The sequence below is a fragment of the Leuciscus leuciscus genome (assembly GCF_965113295.1).
Source record: "Leuciscus leuciscus genome assembly, chromosome: 2".
Lineage (NCBI taxonomy): Eukaryota > Metazoa > Chordata > Actinopteri > Cypriniformes > Leuciscidae > Leuciscus > Leuciscus leuciscus.
This window is the reverse complement of record NC_138726.1, coordinates 32,308,226-32,327,823: the sequence shown is the minus strand read 5'-3', so window position 1 is coordinate 32,327,823 and position 19,598 is coordinate 32,308,226. Positions and strand designations below refer to the sequence as shown.

Below are 19,598 nucleotides of genomic sequence, written 5' to 3'. Positions count from 1 at the left end.
GTGATCTAATCAGATTCAGTTCAGTTTAGAAGGGTAATCGAAGGGAAAGTTTACCCAAAAATTAGAAAATGCACCCATCTTCATGTTGCTCCAATCCTGTATGACTTTAATTTTATGTACAAAAAAGACTGAGATGAAATGATTCCTTAATGGCATCCCAGCAAAAAATATTTTTCGCAAAATATATTTTTCGACAAATTCCAGTGTTAATGGATTTTATTACTGATTCCACATTTTCCTGAAACATTCAGTTGATGAACAGTTTTTGTTCTGTTTCCCTTTTCAAGTTGATAGAAACTGTTTCTGCATGACTGCTGCCAGGTGAACTAACTTGCCTTGAAAGGACTGCGACCATGGCTCCGACATGAAAAGTGATTGACGTGGAAGAGGAAGCTCTAAAATAAAAGTCAAACATGGTAACATCTGAGGTGGATTCAGCTGTTCTAAATCTGACCACTTAAAGAAGCGAAACGTTCCCTTCTCTGTGCCTGTGCAATTTGGAGCTCTGTAGTGCAGAAGAGAGGCTGAGGTGAGGAATTGGAGAGAGGCACACTGAAGCAGAGAGGTGATTAGAGCAGTTCAGAAACACACACACTCACAAAAAAACACCAAAAAAAAAAAACCAAAGAGCGAGCGAGAGTGTAATAAAGTCTCTCAGGAGCTTCGCAAAAACCAGAACACACCTGCCGGCCCACAAGATGGGCATCCACCAGCAGCCTGACTACAGATCAGCTCACACCTCTACACTCCACCTGTGTGCATGAGAGAGCTGGAGTCCACCACACATCTTATTATGGAGCTCCTCTATATCTGAACCACCATGAAAAGATCCTTGATAAAGATGTTAGAAAGATGTCGGAAAAAATGTGATCCAGCACTTCATAATTGTAACATCTGGATCAAGTCCACTCTAATCACCAGATAAGTGTTCTTGGCAGTTCAGGTGATGGGTAGGGAAGAGCTACGAGAGAGAGAGAGAGAGAGAGAGAGAGAGAGAGAGAGAGAGAGAGAGAGAGAGAGAGAGAGAGAGGAAGAGCGACGAGAGGTAGAGAGAGAGAGAGAGAGAGAGAGAGAGACAGACAGAGAGAGAGAGAGAGAGAGAGAGAGAGAGAGAGAGTCACTGTCGGTCAGTGCAGACTCACGTACATGACAAATGGATTTTCAGTGCTGCCCCTCCGGCTGTTTAGCTGTGCTTTCCTCTGCTGATTCTATTTGAATTGACAAATGAAAATAAAATAAATTAGATTTTCAACGGCGTCCTTTACATTAAAATTCATTAGGTCTGCGGGCCGTAACGGTGGGGCCTCATTGGTGGGACATGGCCAATTACTATTTAAAAAAAAATCTATAAAATAAGACTGAAATTAGTCAGTTTTACGTACTTTGGGACGAGCGCACAATTCCTTACGCCCATCCAAATATCTCTGCCGTAGATCAGTGTATAATTTCTCTTCCCTGCCAAGCTCTGGTGGGCATCCTGAGGCTGTTGATGCAGAACGTTAATTAATTTTTAGCGTAAATGGGCTGGATTGGGGAGGAGGTGGGACCATTAGCCCACGGCTTAACGGGAGGTCCTATCGAGAGGGTCATCTGCATGGTAGGAAAACGACTTTGATCTACAAAGCAAAGTGACGGGAGAAAGAGAGAGCTAGTAAAATTTCAAGATAAAGGAGGAGTGCGAAGCAACTGGGAAACACCCCGTTAATGGCCCTCTTGAGTGCTGAGAAGGGGCTTCTGGCTGTTAGTGTAGGAGCTTGGCGCATCCGACGGGATGAGGTGAGGAACAGGAGTAGCCTTCAGCAAACTCAATCATGTACGACTGCAGCCAGAGACTTCAGCAAACAGCAATGGGAATGTAGTTTATTTTCCTTTCTTCTATCTCAACACACAAACCAACACATGGACACAGTCAGTGACGGGTATAGGGACATTTATACACAAACACACTGTACTAACATATTTGTTTTTGTGTAGAAATACAAATTTCACTGTTTTTCGATTTAATGCAAAAAACAAAGTCCTCTTCTCTGCCCTTATCTTTTCACCAAAATCATTCTTTATTCTCATGAGCTGTTGTTTAATGTGTGTGTGTCTCTCTCCCTCTCAGACAGAGGAAAGTTGATTTAATTACAGCTAGCAGCCATTTCATTTCCAGAAGATGGTTAACTGTGTGCCAGGAGCAGAGTGCAGCTCTATGTTGTGATCTGTACTGCTTAAAAAGACTGATTGAGAGAGACTAATAAAACATGAATACAATGAATAAATAATGATGGAATGAATAGAAAAACAAAACAATTTTATCATCTATTCCTCTCTTAACTTGAAGAAATACACATTATTTTGTAATACGGACAACAAAAAAGTGACATAATAAGACATAATAAAGCTCACGAGACTGCATTTAACAGACATTTTTTTAATTGTGATAACAGATGACGTGCCAAAGGTTAGACTGACTTTTTGTTGCCATCTCATTTTGATATTAAGTGTTTCCTAAAGCTAAGATGGACCTCAGTTTTGTTCTGTAAGCAAGTATGGTAAACATTTGGGGTTCCAAAGTCTGAGCCCTCTTGTAGAAATGCTTCTAATTTGCTTTTTTCTTGAAACATGTTTGTGGCGAGCAGGACGAGGCAGAGGTCCATGAGAGAATGGCATGAGGCCGGCGGCGTGATTGCTGATGAGCGATGAATGCTGAAGAGCAAACCCTGTTGTATTATTTAATGTTTAACAGATCAGTTGTTCATGAGCATTCAAACATGAATACACTACCACTACCAAGGTTTGAGGTTGGTAATCATTTTTTATATTTTTGAAAGAAGTTCCTTATGCTCACCAAGGCTGCATTTATTTGATCCAAAATACAGCAAAATCAATCTTGTGAAATATTTTTACAGTTCAAAATAACTGTTTTCTATTTGAATATATTTTAAAATGCAATTTTTTCCTGTGATGGCAAAGCTGATTTTCAGCATTATTACTCAAGTCTTCAGTGTCACATGATCCTTCAGATTTCATTCTAATATGCTGATTTGGTGCTCGAGAAACATTTCTTATTAAATTACAATATTTAAAAAAATCTTACCAATCTAAAAAATTTGAAGGGTAGTGTATATACATAGATTCCTCACACAGTAAATAGGAATCACTTGAGCTGAAGCTGAATGTGACCATTAGAAAGGGAAAGATCCTGAGATGCTGGATGCGTTCCAGAGAACAACACTGTGTCCAGATGTTTAATCAGGCTAAACGACATCCTCGTCTGACACATGAAAATGAGGAGTGATGGAGCAGTCTCACTGCTGTCTACATAATCTCAACCTCGGCTCTGAGGTCAGAGGTCATTCTCTCGCTTTTGAGGCATCCGCAATGGTTAATCTCTGCATCAGAGCAGCATGCTTGAGTGGAAAATGATTACACAACTTCTTAACACAGCTCTATCAGAGGGACGTGATCAAAGTGTCACCAATGATGAGATCTGAAGCAAAGCAGAAAAGCTTTGGGTTCATGGAAAAGCTAAAGGATTCTGATCAATGTGTTCTTACAGCAGAATGTGTGATATAATGAGACCAAGACGATGTGATTGTGTATTATTTAGACGGCCAGAAGTGAACAAAAGAAAATCAATGCGAGGAGAGCCGTGAGAAGATGAACAAAACAAGTGCTGTTCTCAGCCCTCTTAAAGCGATTTCATTTGTGAGTCAGAGGGCTGATGACCAAGCTCTTCTGCTGCTCTTCGTTTCATCTAAAGCCAAACGAGCACCAGGGCAGGACCCCAGAGCAGAAGAGAGTGGGATGGGAAAGGAAGTGCGTGTGTAGGAGATGGGCCAGCTATTTGACATGTAATCTGCTGATAAAGAGAAGATTGAAAAGCATGCTTGCTTAGCTGGCTCAACAATCCTCGCTCTCTCTCTCAATCAGACCAAGGGCGAATTCAACAGGCAAACAGCAGTGATGAAAAGGACACAGAAGCAGCAGAGTAGGTGGAAGAAAATGACAGAAAAAGGGAATTCACACTTTGTTCTCTTGAAACCGATGTAGTCGTGCATAGACACAATGTTAAACACCCATTGTGAATGTGTGTAAATTGTGTGAGAGTGTGCCAACAGAATCAGGTCTGTGTGTGTAGCAAAGCCTCTTCAAGACAAGTCCATTCACTCTGCAGATATCTTAGCAATGCCCCCAGTCAGCTATTTTCTATATAGTCCATACATACACAAACAGCTCCTATAAACTTGAATGGGGAAAGACAGATTATGTCAAGATTATGAGTCAATAATGTGTTTCAAATAAGCAATTCAGGATGTAAAAGTTCTGGTACTTCGATACTCAATTCAGTACACATGACTGACAGGCAGCTGCTCTCTCGCTTGATGTTAAATGCACTTTGTGGTCAAAATGCTTGTCTTGGCAATATATAAATGAATGTTGGTTATGTCAGTGAATGCATACAGTATATAGAGAAAATCTCATGGCAAAATACTTATAGATCTGTGCCGTCTTGCAGTGTAACATACCTGCCATTGTCTATTATGCCATTTTTAATCAAAAAGCAACAAGAAAGAAAGAAAGAAACGAATGAAAATGTACTCGTCTTGATAACTACAGTAGCAGTTTCAATAAGCCTCTACAGTTAGATACAAAAAAACTTCAAAACATTCTTTGTTCTGTCGCTTTTGATTTTTACTTAATTTGTCTTTTCTAAATAATAAAACATTTTTAGAAATATCTGCCCTTATATACACTTTTCAAAGTGTAAAATGAAGTTATAAGTACCGTATTCAATATCAAACTATTTTTGCTGTGGTATAGAAAGATAATGATAACCATGAAATTGCAAAGGTGTTGTTACTGACTTCTGAAATTCACACTTAGACAAGCAAAACAACAAACAAACAAACAAAAAAAACAACAACTGTATTTGTCAAGTAGATCTAATTAATGGACATGTTTGCTTGAAGTAAAATCTAAATCTTTTAAAAAGGTGATCGGCTCTTTTAGCTGAAACACGAGACTTCCATTCTAACATCTGCCATATTGAGCTTTAGGATTTCTATAAATGGTGTCTCCTACTTACACTATCTCTGGGTCTGGGCTGTATCTAGTTTAAAAGTGGAGAAAGAGAGAGATCAGCGTGGTACAAAAGCTATAGAGCACTTTTCAAATCTCTCAAAATGTTGACATTGTTTCAGCTGAAAAAGACACTGTACTTCACTTTCTCAGAAAGTGACACACTAACACAAAATGATTTCTAAATATATACAGTGAAGGATAAAATGTGTGCGTGTATGTGTGTGTCAGAGGTACAGAAGACAGTCACTGAGAAAGACTTACATAAACATATAGTGACTTAATCTCCTCCAGAGCTCCTTCACATCAGTGTCAGCATGTGGGCTGCACTTGTATAGTCAGTGACGGGCCGAGGCCTGACATTCCCTTAAATATTACCACTCCAGCAGTAAGCCAGTTATACGTCCGCACAGAACCATGTGCTTTAGATGGAGGTATCTAGCAATCTAAATAATGCTATATTCTCTGCTTCAAGACTAGGAGGCAGATGTGAATAATGTGATAAAAGCCTCAGTACTTAAAACTATTGACTCCTACAATAGGTTTACATTCATCCAAGGTCAAAAAACACTTAAATGTTCTCATTATATACATCACCTCTTTCCTCAGTGTCTGAAATGGTCTTTTCCGAGAGCCTGCTATGATCCAATTGGTCAGATGGTCCAGTGTGTTGTGATTGGTTTAGAGCTTACAGCGCGTGTTGGAAACAAAACGCCCATTACCGTATCTGAATTTGAACTCCGGAGGCTTCCTTAGCACATGCATTTAGTAACACAAACAGTAGCAATGGCATCAGTTTTACCGTATCAATTTTAACGTGCATGCATAGTGGATTTGCTTTTGCAGCGCAGAAAACAGCATCTTCACGACATGTCGACAACACAAACTCTTCCAGGTCTCAGCCAATGAAGACCATAGGGTGGCTACCTACGTAGGTTTGTGCAGGAAGATAGACTGGAATTACTGACAACTCGTTTTCAGGCAGTTCAGAATTTGTTCTTTCTTTTGAGAGACAATAACTCCATTATCTAACTACATTTATCTTGCACTTCGATCTTTGAAACTTTGTAGACATTTTACATTCACAAAAAACTGTATAACACACTACGTGAAAGGTAATTTCTGAAAAAAATAATAATGGGGCACTTTAAATCAAAATTGACTACATTTACTTTCTCAAGGTGTATGCACTTAATGTGCATGATTCATCAGTTATGCTGACGTTAAGCATACTTTTCACAATCTATTCAATTCCTGATGGACAAAATAATAAAAAAGTTCCCCTTGTAATATGCCGTTTCACTCAGAAATACATTACAATACAGAAGCAAAAACTAATTTTAAATTGGCAGTTCACCCAAAAATAAAAATTCTGCCATAATTTACTCACCTTTGTATCATTCCAAACCTGTATGACTTATTTCTTTTGTGGAAAAATATTTTAGTGTTTATTTGAAACCTCATCAAAATATCTTCTTTTGTGTTCCACAGAAGAATGATAGTTTGGAATGACATAAGGGTGAGTAAAAGACAGAATTTTCATTTTTGGGTGAATTGTCCCTTAAAAGACTACTAAACTATGCATAAAATGCCACTGGTGGCTCTGCAAGGCTTTGCAAAAAAGAAAACACATAGGATACTGTTTATGCACAGCTCTGTTAAGGTCCCGCCACAGCTTTTTTGAATTGGGCTGAGGTCTGGACTTTGACTGGGCCAATGCAACATGATTCTTTTTCAGCCATTCTGTTGTAGATTTGCTGATGTGCTAGGAATCATAGTCCTGTTGCATTACCCAATTTTGGCCAAGCTTTAGCAGTTGGATAGATGGCCTCACATTTGACTCTAGAATACTTTGGTATACTTAGAGGAGTTCATGGTCAACTCAATGACTGCAAGGTGCCCAGGTCCTGAGACTGCAAAACAAGTCCAAATCATTAACCCTCCACCAGCGTGATGGACAATTGGTATGAGGTGTTTGTGCTGATGTGCTGTGTTTGGTTTTTGCCAAACATGGCGCTGTGCATTATGGCCAAACATTTCCACTTTGGTCTCATCTGTCCAAAGGATATTGTTCCAGAAGTCTTGAGGTTTGTTCAGATGCAACGTTGCAAACCTAAGCTGTGCTGCCATGTTCTTTTTAGAAAGAAGAAACTTTCACCTGGCAGCCCTTCCAGTCTTTTTCTAATTGTACTGCCATAAACTTTAACATTTAACAGGTTAACTGAGGCCTGTAGAGTCTGATGTGTATGTCTGGGGTGTTTTGCGATTTCTCTGAGCATTGCACAGTCTAACCTTGGGGTGAATTTGCTGGGACGTCCACTCCTGGGAAGTCTTGAATGTTTTCCACTTGTCAATAATCTTCCTCACTGTAGAATGATGGACTTCAAATTGTTTGGAAATGGCCTTACAACCCTTCCCAGATTGATGGCAGCAAAAATTGCTTCTCTAAGATCATTGCTGATGTCTTTCCTGCTTGGTATTGTGTGCTGCCAGTAAACTGCCAAAACTTCTGCTTTTATAGAGTTGGTCACACTTGCTGATGATCAATTAATCAAAGGCATTTGATTAGCAGCGCCTGACTGCTACTTGCCCTCTAAATTCAATAATTCAATAGGGTGTCCTTTCTTTTTCACATAACTATAAACTGCTAAGATTGAGATTAAAAATGTTGATTGTGATTTAAAATCTACATTTTCAGATTAAATTGCAAACATTCAGATTAGAAGGAGAGGGCACAACAGAAGCTAAAAATAGCATCTACACGTACACCTCACCTGCCAATTACATCCCTTTATCTTATATTGCCGAGAGAGAGAGAGAGAGAGAGAGAGAGAGAGAGAGACTAAATGACAGGGGCCCAAAGAGAAGTGGAGAGAGGCTGATGATGTGGTCTTGGACATGAAGAGGATGGAGATATGAAGAACCCTGAAGAGTCAATAAGATAATACGAATTGAATGCAAACATTCCTCCACGGTTAATCCACAGTTAAGAAAAATGTAGACGAGTATAAATCTGTACACTGTCACCATATCTGCTGATGACTATTTTTGGCTCATTTAAAAGAAGTGTGAAGCTCTCATTTCAATTCTAAACGATTTTGACTTTGAAAATGTCTCTGGCTGGTTGGGTAAACTCTCTCACCCACCCACTTGCTCAAAAAAAAAAAAAAAAGATTCACTTACCAACTCCAACACACTCTATCACCTCAGAAACCATGACAACCTTTGCTGACAAAATGGGCTGGAGCCGTTTGAAAGCGTTTGAGGGGAACAAGAAAAGAAACTGGCACAAGATTATTCACGTCTAAATCCGTCACTTATTTCTAAACGGAAAAACACCCATGCGTTTGGTGGATATCAGCATGCTGCTTCTGACCTCATGAACATATAAATACTGGCCCCTTCAGACATCCATAAGGCCCCTTTATTCAACACAGCCAAAGAACATGCTAAAACCTGTCAATTAAATGCTGTCCTTTTTTATTTGAACTTATTTTATTTTAGAGAATCATTTGGTCCCTGCTCAACATTCAAATACAAATTCTATCTGTAAAAAAGGTGGTATGAAATATATTTTATTTGTTTTAAATAGCAAAAAGTAGAGGGTGCAAGAATCTTAAAGGCCACGTACATACTGTGAAGTTTCAGGAGTGACAACTGCATTTTAATGTGGGAATGAGTCCACTAAATTATTGTTCCATCTTCCATGTATGTATGGAACTCGACTCACCCCCGAAACTGCATGATTGACACCGTGGTAAGCATGGCAACGCTCTGGCATCTTATGTACTAGGTCTCTGCTATTCTGACCAAAGAAATAGTACAGCGACAAAAGACGACAGAGGCTTTCTTATGAGAAAGAGGTCTTTCTTATGCTCGGAAAGGCTGCTTCACAGATTTCCACTTATTATAATTGTTTTTAAGCTTGTTGTTTAAGCTTGACTCATAAAGCGATCGAGTTTATGAATTTATTAAAGTGATCGTGGAGGTTGCAATATTTTGTTCTTAATTTCAGCATAAAGCATTTTGAATTTTTTCGGTTGATTGTGGGCTTGTTCTTGTTCGCTGTTTTTCTAACAAGATCTGGCAACATGAATGAGTCAAGGCTCGTACCGCTTTCCCTGTGATTTAAGCACATGCAGAAGAGAGAAACATCTCTGATGCACGTTAAAATACGTCATTAACAGCTAGTTGTTCCGTTAGTATGTTCACATGCATAAAATTTTTGTAAATGCGGTTGTCACTACCGTCATTTTTCGGGAGTTAATTCGGATGTAGAATGCGGTTGTCACTCCCGTAAATCACTGAAGTGTGTGTGTACAGAACAGGATTAAGCACTAAAAGATGAATTGACAACCGAATTCAGTTGCAGTGTGTACGTGGCTAATGTGATTCCACCAAGAGTGTGAAAAAAGAAACAGGTTGCCTTTATTTTTTTTAAAGGCAACCACGTCCTTAATGATATAATAGCAGAAGGAGACGTAAACCATAACAAGACCAAAGATTGAGACAAAGATGCTGCGGTCTTTAATTAAAAGGTTCATGGGAGTGTTTAGAGTGATCCAAGCACAGATTGATGTGAGATAAGAAAGTGGCCAGCTGTGAGTAGAGGAGGTTTTAACATCCAGCTCCTGGCTGATGAGAATCAAATCACTCTCCTTGGCATCGGAGCCATTAATGACAATAGGCCGATTTGAACAAACTCTGGTGTATCTCTGAGGTCTCTGGATGCATGTAGCCTGATTACTGTTGAAGTGAGATGATGAAACTGGCTGTGGGGTGATAGAGGAGACTATAGCAAGCACTAAAGTCTTATGACACAAGGGGAAGGTTAAGCCTCTGCTGACTTAAAGATTAGGTCGACCTAATGTATTAAGCATGAAGACTAAAGACTGAAAATAAGCAGATCATAAAAACAAAAGGGTTTTCAAGAATTCTCTGTGTGTGGCTAAATCATCTCATGTGATTCTCTGAGTCTGGACACAAATCTTCTGCCCTTCAGGATGACATGAAGTTGTCTTTGTTTTCAAAAAGCATCTGGAGCATCTCTCATAGCCACCTGGAGGCAAGCGGCAGAGCCTCTGGTATCTTATCTCAATCAGAGAGCTGTTAATCCATCCATGCCCTTCCTGCTGTTCTCTCACAGGCCTGCCTGTCCTCACTCAGGTCAGGCCAGATCGAAGATGGGCGACATGTACCAGCTCTCTCTTTTGTAGACACTGCAACGTTTTATCTATTTATATATTAACATAATAGTGAATCAAGTGTGATGTACAGTACAACGAAAAATGATATTTTAAAGATTTATTTTTTTAAAGTGTGATGCATGATAAACATACTGCAACACCATATAAACAATCTCCCAAGTCCACCCACACCATTTACAGAAAGCTGCAAAAATTGGTCATTCAAAAATGGTCATGGTTGTGATGGCACAACCATAAGCAAATTTATATGAATCAGAATGTAACATGGTCAAAAAAAAGGGTGGAATCTGATCATGTAAAACTAAACTGCTTTTTGTGCAAGAAACCTCGATTAATATTATAAATGGAGAGGGGGGAAAAAAAGTATAGAAAATTGCCAACATTATTTCTGCTTCAGGATCATCCAAGAAATCCACCAACTGAAAGTACAAATTCTTTCAAGGAGAAAAAAAGAGAAGGAAAAAGCACTGCTGTGCTTTGAAAAACAGGTACTGTTGCAGTCTCTAAAAGATCCTATTTGGATAAAAGGAAAAGTAATAAATGTTGAGCTTCAGCCCTGGTTTGTTTCTTAGGAAGTAAAAATATTGTACGAGTGCAAAAATGCAATAAACACACTACTTTTTGTGGTTTAGGAAAGTTTTTTTGAAAGTTTCATGGTGGTGAGAGTTTTTACTTTTAAAATACAAAACCTAGTACCTTTTTTTACCATTCAATATTGATTAAATTCTTGCTCAGTAATTCACATTTTAACATAGAAGTAAATGTCACCCAGAGGCGGGTTATAACTCCGTACTAGTACCCTGACAGATTTCCTTCAAGGGTTAGTGCACCCAAAAATGAAAAATCTGTCATCTTTTACTCCCCCTCAAGTATTTCCAAACCTGTATGAGTTTCTTTCTTCTGTTGAACACAAAATAATATATTTTGAAGAATGTTGGTAACCAGAAAGTTGACGGTTGCCATTGACTTCCATTGTATTGTTTCCCAATCCCTACTATGGAAGTCAATGGCTACCGTCAACTGTCTGGTTACCAACATTCTTCAAAATATTTTCTTTTGTGTTCAACAGAAGAAAAAAAACTCATACAGGTTTGGAACAACTTGAGGGTGAGTAAATGATGACAACATTTTTGGTTGAACTATCTCTTTAAGTAACTTTTGGGCAAAGCTTCTGTTGCATGAAGCAGGGCAGGGCAGAGAGCCGTGGGAGCGGAGCGAGGGATTTGGCTATTTGGAAAGAGTTCTTTTACATCTTTTAAGGATGTGGGTGTGGTGTATCCATCTCAAGACAATGTGCAAATCTAGTGTCTGCTGGAAAAATGTTTGTGATTTATAACTGAGATATGATTTAATTTTTTCATCCAAAACTCACCTCTCCTATACATCACAACAATGGTGGCTGTTTGCACTATAAAACAAGTAAACTATTTCATAATGACTCTATTCATAGACTTTTCACCATGCCACTATCACCATCACCAGTGCTTGCTCTGAAATGCTTGCTAAGATCCCATGCCAGTGCTCATTATCTGAGAAGTAATTTCAATGAAGAAATTTCTCTTACTCAAACAATCATTTGTCTCATTACCGTTGCTCCTACTTGAGTAATTATTGATATAAATAAACAATATTACTTGTACTTGAGTACAGATTTTGGCTACTCTACCCAGCACTGATCCTGACTCACCTGCCGCTGCTGGTGTTACGGAGGATGACAAGGGCATCAGGAAAGCCATCCAGGTTATAGTCTCCTAAGTGCAGGGTGATGGGAATTTGCAGTTCTCCCAAAGTGGAACTGTCTTGAGGGGGCACAAAGCCCCACACAGAATCTTTCCTACTGAAGTCCAACAGCACCGGCACCCAATGAAGCTGCAAAGGAAGACAATTCAGTTACATGAGCTGATACGCATTATATTACTGCTAATGTACGAGGTGCTGCAGGAAAAATAATAAATACAAAACATCCATAAGTTTGCATTAGTGTCAATAAAATCTACAGGCCAAATTTAAAAGTCAACATTTCTTTCAAAAGCTTTCTGAGAAAAGCATATTAATTGCAAACCTAAATGCACCTTTAATTGATTTAAATATAGATTAAGTTTTTTTTCCAGAAATAAACAGAAAAGTAATTAAACAGAAACATGAAAAGCAATGTAGTTCTAAGTTAATTTTATCCACACCACAGTAGCTGTTTCCATCCAGTTGCGAATTTAACTTGTATGCAAAATTGGAATATTGCATATAACATTTACAAATAAAGCAGCGTTTCCATCCAGTGAGTCGAAGATAACAAAATCATCGATTCCTGATAAACTGGTGTTAAATATCACTAAGAAAAGTAGATGAAGCCACTGTAAATAATAATTTTCATATATAATAAATGTATTGTGCAGACGAAGCGCAATAAACGCGTTATCTTCTGGAACGCAGTTGTGTAAGACAGTTCTAGAAGGTAATTATACCGAACCACTTTGACGACAGACTTTGCTCAGGTATTTCAGAACAACCAAAACAACATATCAGATGCTGTGCAAAAAGATTGGCCCGCTGGTTAGTCCAGTTATCCCGACTCAAACGAGCGCATACGTTTTTAATGCGCATATTTAGAACTTATGAACTTAGAACTTCCATCCACCAGTTTGTTATGCGATTTCCCAAAATGCGGATAAAAATAGGTGGATAGAAACATACTGTAGCTAGTGTAATGTGGCCCTTGACATGAATCACTATATTGTATAAAGTATTAAACAAAGTACAAAATTACATTTGTTTAGAATATGTATTACTACACATTAGATATAGATATTTTGACATTTTGAACAAAGTCAATGCTAATAAATAAGACTGGAAGTCCAATGTTCTTCTGATTTTATAAAATAACAAAATATGATGACATTAAATTACATTATGAAATGAATAATATTTTGATGAATTGAAGAACCAAAGAAGGGCTCCAGGCAGAATACAACATTATGGTCCTCTCGCTCTCTGGAATCGGTCATTTGCACGTGTGTGGGGGTTGCACAAGCACAGATGCTACAGGCCTTACTCACTCATGAATGTAAAACAGAGAGCCAGGTGCATCTCTGCATGTATGCATCCATGGGGATAGAGGCACAGAGAGAGGAGGGAGAGAGATTGCTAGAGATGTAGGGAGGGGAGATGGATACAAAGTGGTAAAGAGAGAATGCAAGAGAAAGGCGGCAGAGCGTTCTGTAATGGCTGCTAATAAGGTTTTCTCATGATCCTTGGCACACAACCAGATTCAGCAATGCTGAAGATCAGGCAAGAGAGAGCGGGTCTGATTTGTTTATTTGTACAAACTATTTTGTATTTGTACACAAATGATATCGCTAAAGCTAATGTTGCTATTACCTATAAAACAAGAACTAACTGATGTCAGTCTCCTCTACGCTGAAAAGGAAAGTAGAACTCTAACTCGTGAGTCATGGTGTGCACTGTCGGCCTAGCTGCCTCATTATGAGCAAATGTAAGAGTCCTGCAATGTTTGTTTATATTGCAGCACCATTTCCCGCTAAGCGTTTGACAGGTTATCTAGGACTGTCTGTTGTTGAACTGTGGTTTAAAAATATTTGATATGCCATTCATACTGTTAAAAATATAACAATAACTAAAATGTTTAAACCATTAAAAAAACTAAATAAAGATATGATAACTAACTTTTAAACCATCAGAAACAATAACTCGCCTTCAAAATATTAAAGACTTTAAAACTGCTATGTCAAACAGTTAGAGACATAGCAATAACTAACATTCAAATATTAGACATAATAACTAATCCCCAAACATTAGACACATAGCAATAACCAACGTTTAAAGTTAACAATGTAAAAATAACTAACCTTCAAAGTAAACATTTAAGACACAACCCCATTTCCAGAAAGGTTGGGACATAGTCTAAATGCAATAAAATAAAAAATCTGTGATTTGTTCATTCTCTTTAACCTTTATTTAACTGGCAAAGGAACAAAGAAAAGATGTTCAATGTTTTCACTGATCATCTTAATTGTAATTGATGGCTGAAACACACTTTATTAAAAAGTTGGGACAGAGGCATGTTTACCACTGTGACACATCACCTTTCCTTTTAAAGGTGAACTATGCAGTTTTTTTTAGCTTAATTTACCTTAACTGAACAGCTTCGGAGTCATTGGAATGGTTATATGACTTTTTTCGGGATGAATGGTGGTCTTCTCGAACCCCCCTAGCGCCTTTGAGCGGAAAAACCACCCTTGCAACTCAGCGTCAGGAAGTATCGCGTGATATCAGGTCTCGTGATGTAACAAATTGCTTTACGGCACTGCACACATACACTTATCTAAACATTTATATGCGAGCAAAAAGCGAAAACCAAAACCAAAAGCCAAAGCCAAAACTGCATAGCGCCGCTTTAATTACACTTTTGGGGAATTGAGGATACTAATTGTTGCAGTTTTGCAACTGGAATTTTTGGCCAATCTCACCTGATACAAGACAGTTGCTCAACAGTCTGTGGCCATCATTGTCTGATTCTCCTCTTCATGATGTGTCACATATTTTCAATAAGAGACAGATCTGGACAACAGGGATGTTAGTCAAGCAAATCCCTTCTACGGTTTAGAGTGTCTAGAAACCACTCTGTTTTAGAAATGTGCAGAATGAAGCCTGCCATTGTCTTGCTTCCAAGGAAAGATGCCATCTTGATGGCAAAAATGTCTCTGTACAATCCCAATATACGCCCTCCACGTCATTGATACCTTCACACATTTGCAAGTCACCCATACACTGATGGACCCTCATTCCATGACAGATATTTGCTTTTGCACCCGTCACTGATAATAGTGTGGATGGTCCCTTTTGTCTTTGGGACTGATACCTCGGTGTCTGTTTTTCATAAAAACAAGCTGAAACGTGGACTCATCTGACCACAGCACACATTTCCACTGTCTTTTAGACCAGTGGTTCCCAAACCTGTCCTGAAGGACCCCCAGCACTGCACATTTTGGATGTCTCTCTCATCTAACACACCTGATTCAACTTATCAGCTCATTAGTAGAGACTGCAAGACCTGAAGTAAGTGTGTCAGATAAGGGCAACATACAAAATGTGCAGTGCTGGGGGTCCTTCAGGACAGGTTTGAGAACCACTGTTTTAGACCATCTGAGATGAGAACAGGCCCAGAGAACTCAGTGGCATCTCTGCATATAACTGATGTGTAGCTTCCTCCTTGCGTGTGACAGTTTCAAGTTGCATTTCTTGATGCAGTGGCAGACTGTTTAGTTGCAACGGTTTTCCAAAGAACTCCCGAGCCCATGTGGCTATATTTAATACAGTAGCATGACGGTTTCTCATGCAGTGCCATCTGAGGGCTCAAAGGTGGCGCACAATCAACAGAGGTTTCCTGCCTTGCCCTACACGGACTGAGATTTTTCGGGATTCCCTGAATCTTTTCACAATTTTATGTATGGTAGAAGGTGAAAGAACTAAATACTTTGCAATCTTGCATTGAGAAATTCGATTTTTTTAACTGCGCGATAATTCTCTCATGAAATTTGGCAAAACAAATTGGTGAGCCATTATCCTTCTTTGCTTGCAAAGACTGAGCATTTTGTGAATGCTACTTTTATACCCAAACACGATACCCTCACCTATTACCAATTTCTCTCTCTCTCTCTCTCTCTCTCTCTCTCTCTCTCTCTCTCTCTCTCTCACAGTTAATGAACTGTCCCAAGCTGTGAGTGCTTCCCTCCCATAGGACTGCTGAGCCAGACCTCAACCCCCACCAGAGGTCCTAAGTAAGCAGTCCTGACTGATGGGCTGTTAAAATAGGTTATGAGATGTTATGACAGCTTATCGGCGCACTTACTGATGGGCTCATCATAACTAAGTGGAAATACAGACAGGGTTTTAAATTTGAAATGTTTGGCAAACCATTTCTAAACTAGGGTCATTATGGTGCAGCACCTCAATACCAATTCAAATAAAACAAATGACCCTTATGAAAAGACACTGAGTGGGTGTACATGCTGGTACGTGTTGGGGCATGATAAAATGCATGCACACATTCGGTTCTGTTCTGTGTGTGAGAGCTATCCCAGAGTCCTTCATTCCCATTCTACTATTATAAGCTTCAGATCCAGAAACAAAACCATCTCTCTCTCTCTCGCACAGAATGGTCTTAACTCCCAGCCGAATTCCTCTGAATTGAAGACTCTTTCCATTCAACATAGTAATGATTATGCAAACAGTCATTGCCCTTGTGGCCATCTACAATCGGCTTCCATCATTCTGTGTCTGCGTGTGTAAATTGATTTATATCAGTGCTGACTGCCAGTTAATGCTAAGCCTTATTGATTTATTAGGGAGGGTAGATGGAAATCACAAAGCTGTGGGCTGTCATTGTGGTGAACACACAACAGGTCTACTCAAGACCCTTAGCTGATAGCTACAGTCAAAATGATGCATGGTTGAGATCACTACTATTCTAAAGATGGGCGTTCACACCAACTCAAATATTCGTCAAGAAATTTCAGCCCAATTTTCACATGCAATTTGTCTGTTCAGACCAATGCGTAAAAAACTTTGGACGAGCTGAATGAAAATGCAAAATTACTCTGTCACAGTAGGTGGCGCTTACAGAAAAGCAGAAATAGGTTACCCAGGTACACACTTCTATTCACTATGGCATTTATCAAATAACACCAAATACAAGAGTACAGATAAAAGAGAGCTACTTTCGGATTCTTCATCTACTATTCACTGTTGTTTGTAAAATGGTCTGTTCACGAGCGCCACCAAGTAACAGCTGTGGTTCTGTGCATGTGACCAAAATCGTATTGGTTGGTCAGGTTTAATCACAGTTTGAAGGAAAAGAGATTACAACACCTCACCGTAAAACAATATGTCGCATTGATGGCATGCAAATGTTTGTGTCGGTCTGAACAGACGTATTAACAGCCGTTAATACGAAATGTTCAAAATGTTTATTGCACTGAATTTTCACAGCGAACATTCGTCTTGGTGTGAACAAGCCTTTAGAGGTTTAAGGGAAAGCAAGAGAGGAAAACACCAAACATAAAAGACTAAGAGATGACTGAGTCAGTAAAGCTATCAAGCGTTAGATGGTGAGACATGTCCTGCTTTCAGATAAAAGAGAGCTGCTTGCATGTGCCAAACTTGGCATGTAGATGATAAGCCTGAATATGAGCAGGTTTGATCTACATTGAAAACATCCTTCCAAAGTTTAAAAATAACCTGAACCAGCTGCCGTGTGGAATAGGTTTTAGCGGCATTAGCTGCTGGCCAGTGAAGACTGTTGGCAGCAAACCAAGCTGGCATTGTCGACCTGTACCATTTCGCAAAGAGCACAGCACACATCATTATGCTAGATGTGGCAGCATCCCTTGACTGTAATGTTGACGGAAGAATGTAGGAGGCCGGCAGGGTCACACAGAGAGGGATGTAAAAAGCACCATGCAGAATTCACGCAGGAATAAGCCTGACCGTATGTGACTGGCAAAATGTACTGCTTATCAGCAGCTTTTAGAGAAATGTGAACAAGTTTAAGTCAATAATTCAAGGCTAGTAAACAGATTATATTTTAAGCCGCCATACAACGGGAGAGTATTTCCCCACCATCTGGACTCTCTGACCGGTCAGGGACGGTTTGGGCTACTCTTCTGGCAGGTGCCTAGAAAGCCTGCGTACGCCATTCATTGTTTAAAGGACATGAGAGCTCATCTGAGAATCAGTCAGGCCTTTCAAACGCAGACTCTGCACATTTATCATCCTGCTCGTGGTAAAAGTCCACCTGACAGACCAGGTGATCTTCTGACATGACTCATACAAAAAGATGCTATTGCACATCTAAGACTATGACTGGCATCCCAGAGTGTGTGTGACGGATGAGAAGCGATTAGAAAGCCTGAAAATGAAAAGAATGAGTGGAACGGGTAATTTGTAGTGTATATGCGATGGGACGGGGCCTCTTGCTGATCACAGAGAAGAAAGAGGTAACTCTCGGCTAGAATTAGCCTCCCATCCAGCTATCCACTGCACTACTGATTAACCCAATCAACCCAAACTGGAGCACATGCACACACATACACACCTTAAGTTCAATCAAACAGAAATGAGATGGAAGCTAATCAGTGTCATCCAGGATAATGAGACACTCTGTAATTAACCAACTACCATGGAAAACACGACAATTTCTCATTTGGCTTCCTGATGTTTATTGGCTGAACACAGCTGTGAAAGACCTGCATAAATGCAGAACGCATTGAGCGTCTAGACACTAAGAATGATGGGATACCTCAGCACTAGCGATTACTTCAGCTTTATAGGTTTTTATTCTGCTTGTTCACGACACACATGACAGTTTGTCATGTTATGAGCCACTTACATCATTTGAAGTGTCTCATTTGTGTAAAAGACGGCTTGAGCCCAGCAAACACCATGCGACCGAAAAGCCGATATGTCAGCAAATTAGGCAATATCATTGTTGCCAAAGTGACAGAGAGGGGAAGAGAGAGGGAATGATCTCTTTAATGCAGAAAGCCATGATAGCCTTTCCTTGGCAAAAGTAATGGGACATCTTAGATAGAGGAGATGCTGTGCACAGAATACAAATGGCCCATTTCTTCCTTCCCTCATATCAGTCGGAGAGACATCATCACGTTTGCATTGCCAAGACTCCATCCCTGTGGCTTTGTTTACTAAAGCGCAAAAAGTCCCTGTTATAGCCGAGCTATGCTTTCCACCACTCCCACATCCCAGCTGTGACACTTCATTAGGCCGAGAAATTAAAATCAGAGCTCGCCGGCGGGAAGACACCAGACGAGGTGCCATTACATCAATAGGTGCCACTGACAGATGATATGAAAATGCGACGTCTAATGAACTGCCATCTTTATGACACTCCGGGAGAAAAAGAAAGAAAGAAAGAAAGAAAGCTTCATTGCTCGTCGCATTACAGGGAACGCATGCCATTCCACCCTGCATGCGAAACAGAATCTACAACAGACGGTCTCTTCATTAGCCTCCCTAGAGGAGAGAAGCACAATTTGTAATGAAATATGGTACAAGAATCAGGAGACGAGCATGTCAGATCAGAGGTGTTAATGGCAGGAAAGGTGGAGAAGGGTACAGGGCAGGCTGTTATTACAGCATTCAGTGATTACATCTGAAGAGAAAAGACTAGACACGGCACCTGCAAGTGTCCAGAACTGAAGGTCACCTGCAGGCAGTGATTAATTTGTAAATTAGGAGGGCTGCAACAAGGACTAGTGGCGGATCTGGCAGGTTTGGGGGATGGGAGTTGTG

At 39.7% G+C, this 19,598-nt stretch overlaps 1 protein-coding gene across 1 annotated transcript in view; it reads right to left on the bottom strand.

Moving 5' to 3' along the window:
* Positions 1 to 19,598, bottom strand: part of itfg1 (integrin alpha FG-GAP repeat containing 1) — a 144,713-nt gene that overhangs the window by 55,957 nt on the left and 69,158 nt on the right. The window contains exon 10 of the mRNA XM_082162167.1: positions 11,962 to 12,143. Coding sequence (XP_082018293.1) covers positions 11,962 to 12,143 — 182 coding nt within the window. The remainder of the gene's footprint in view (positions 1 to 11,961; positions 12,144 to 19,598) is intronic.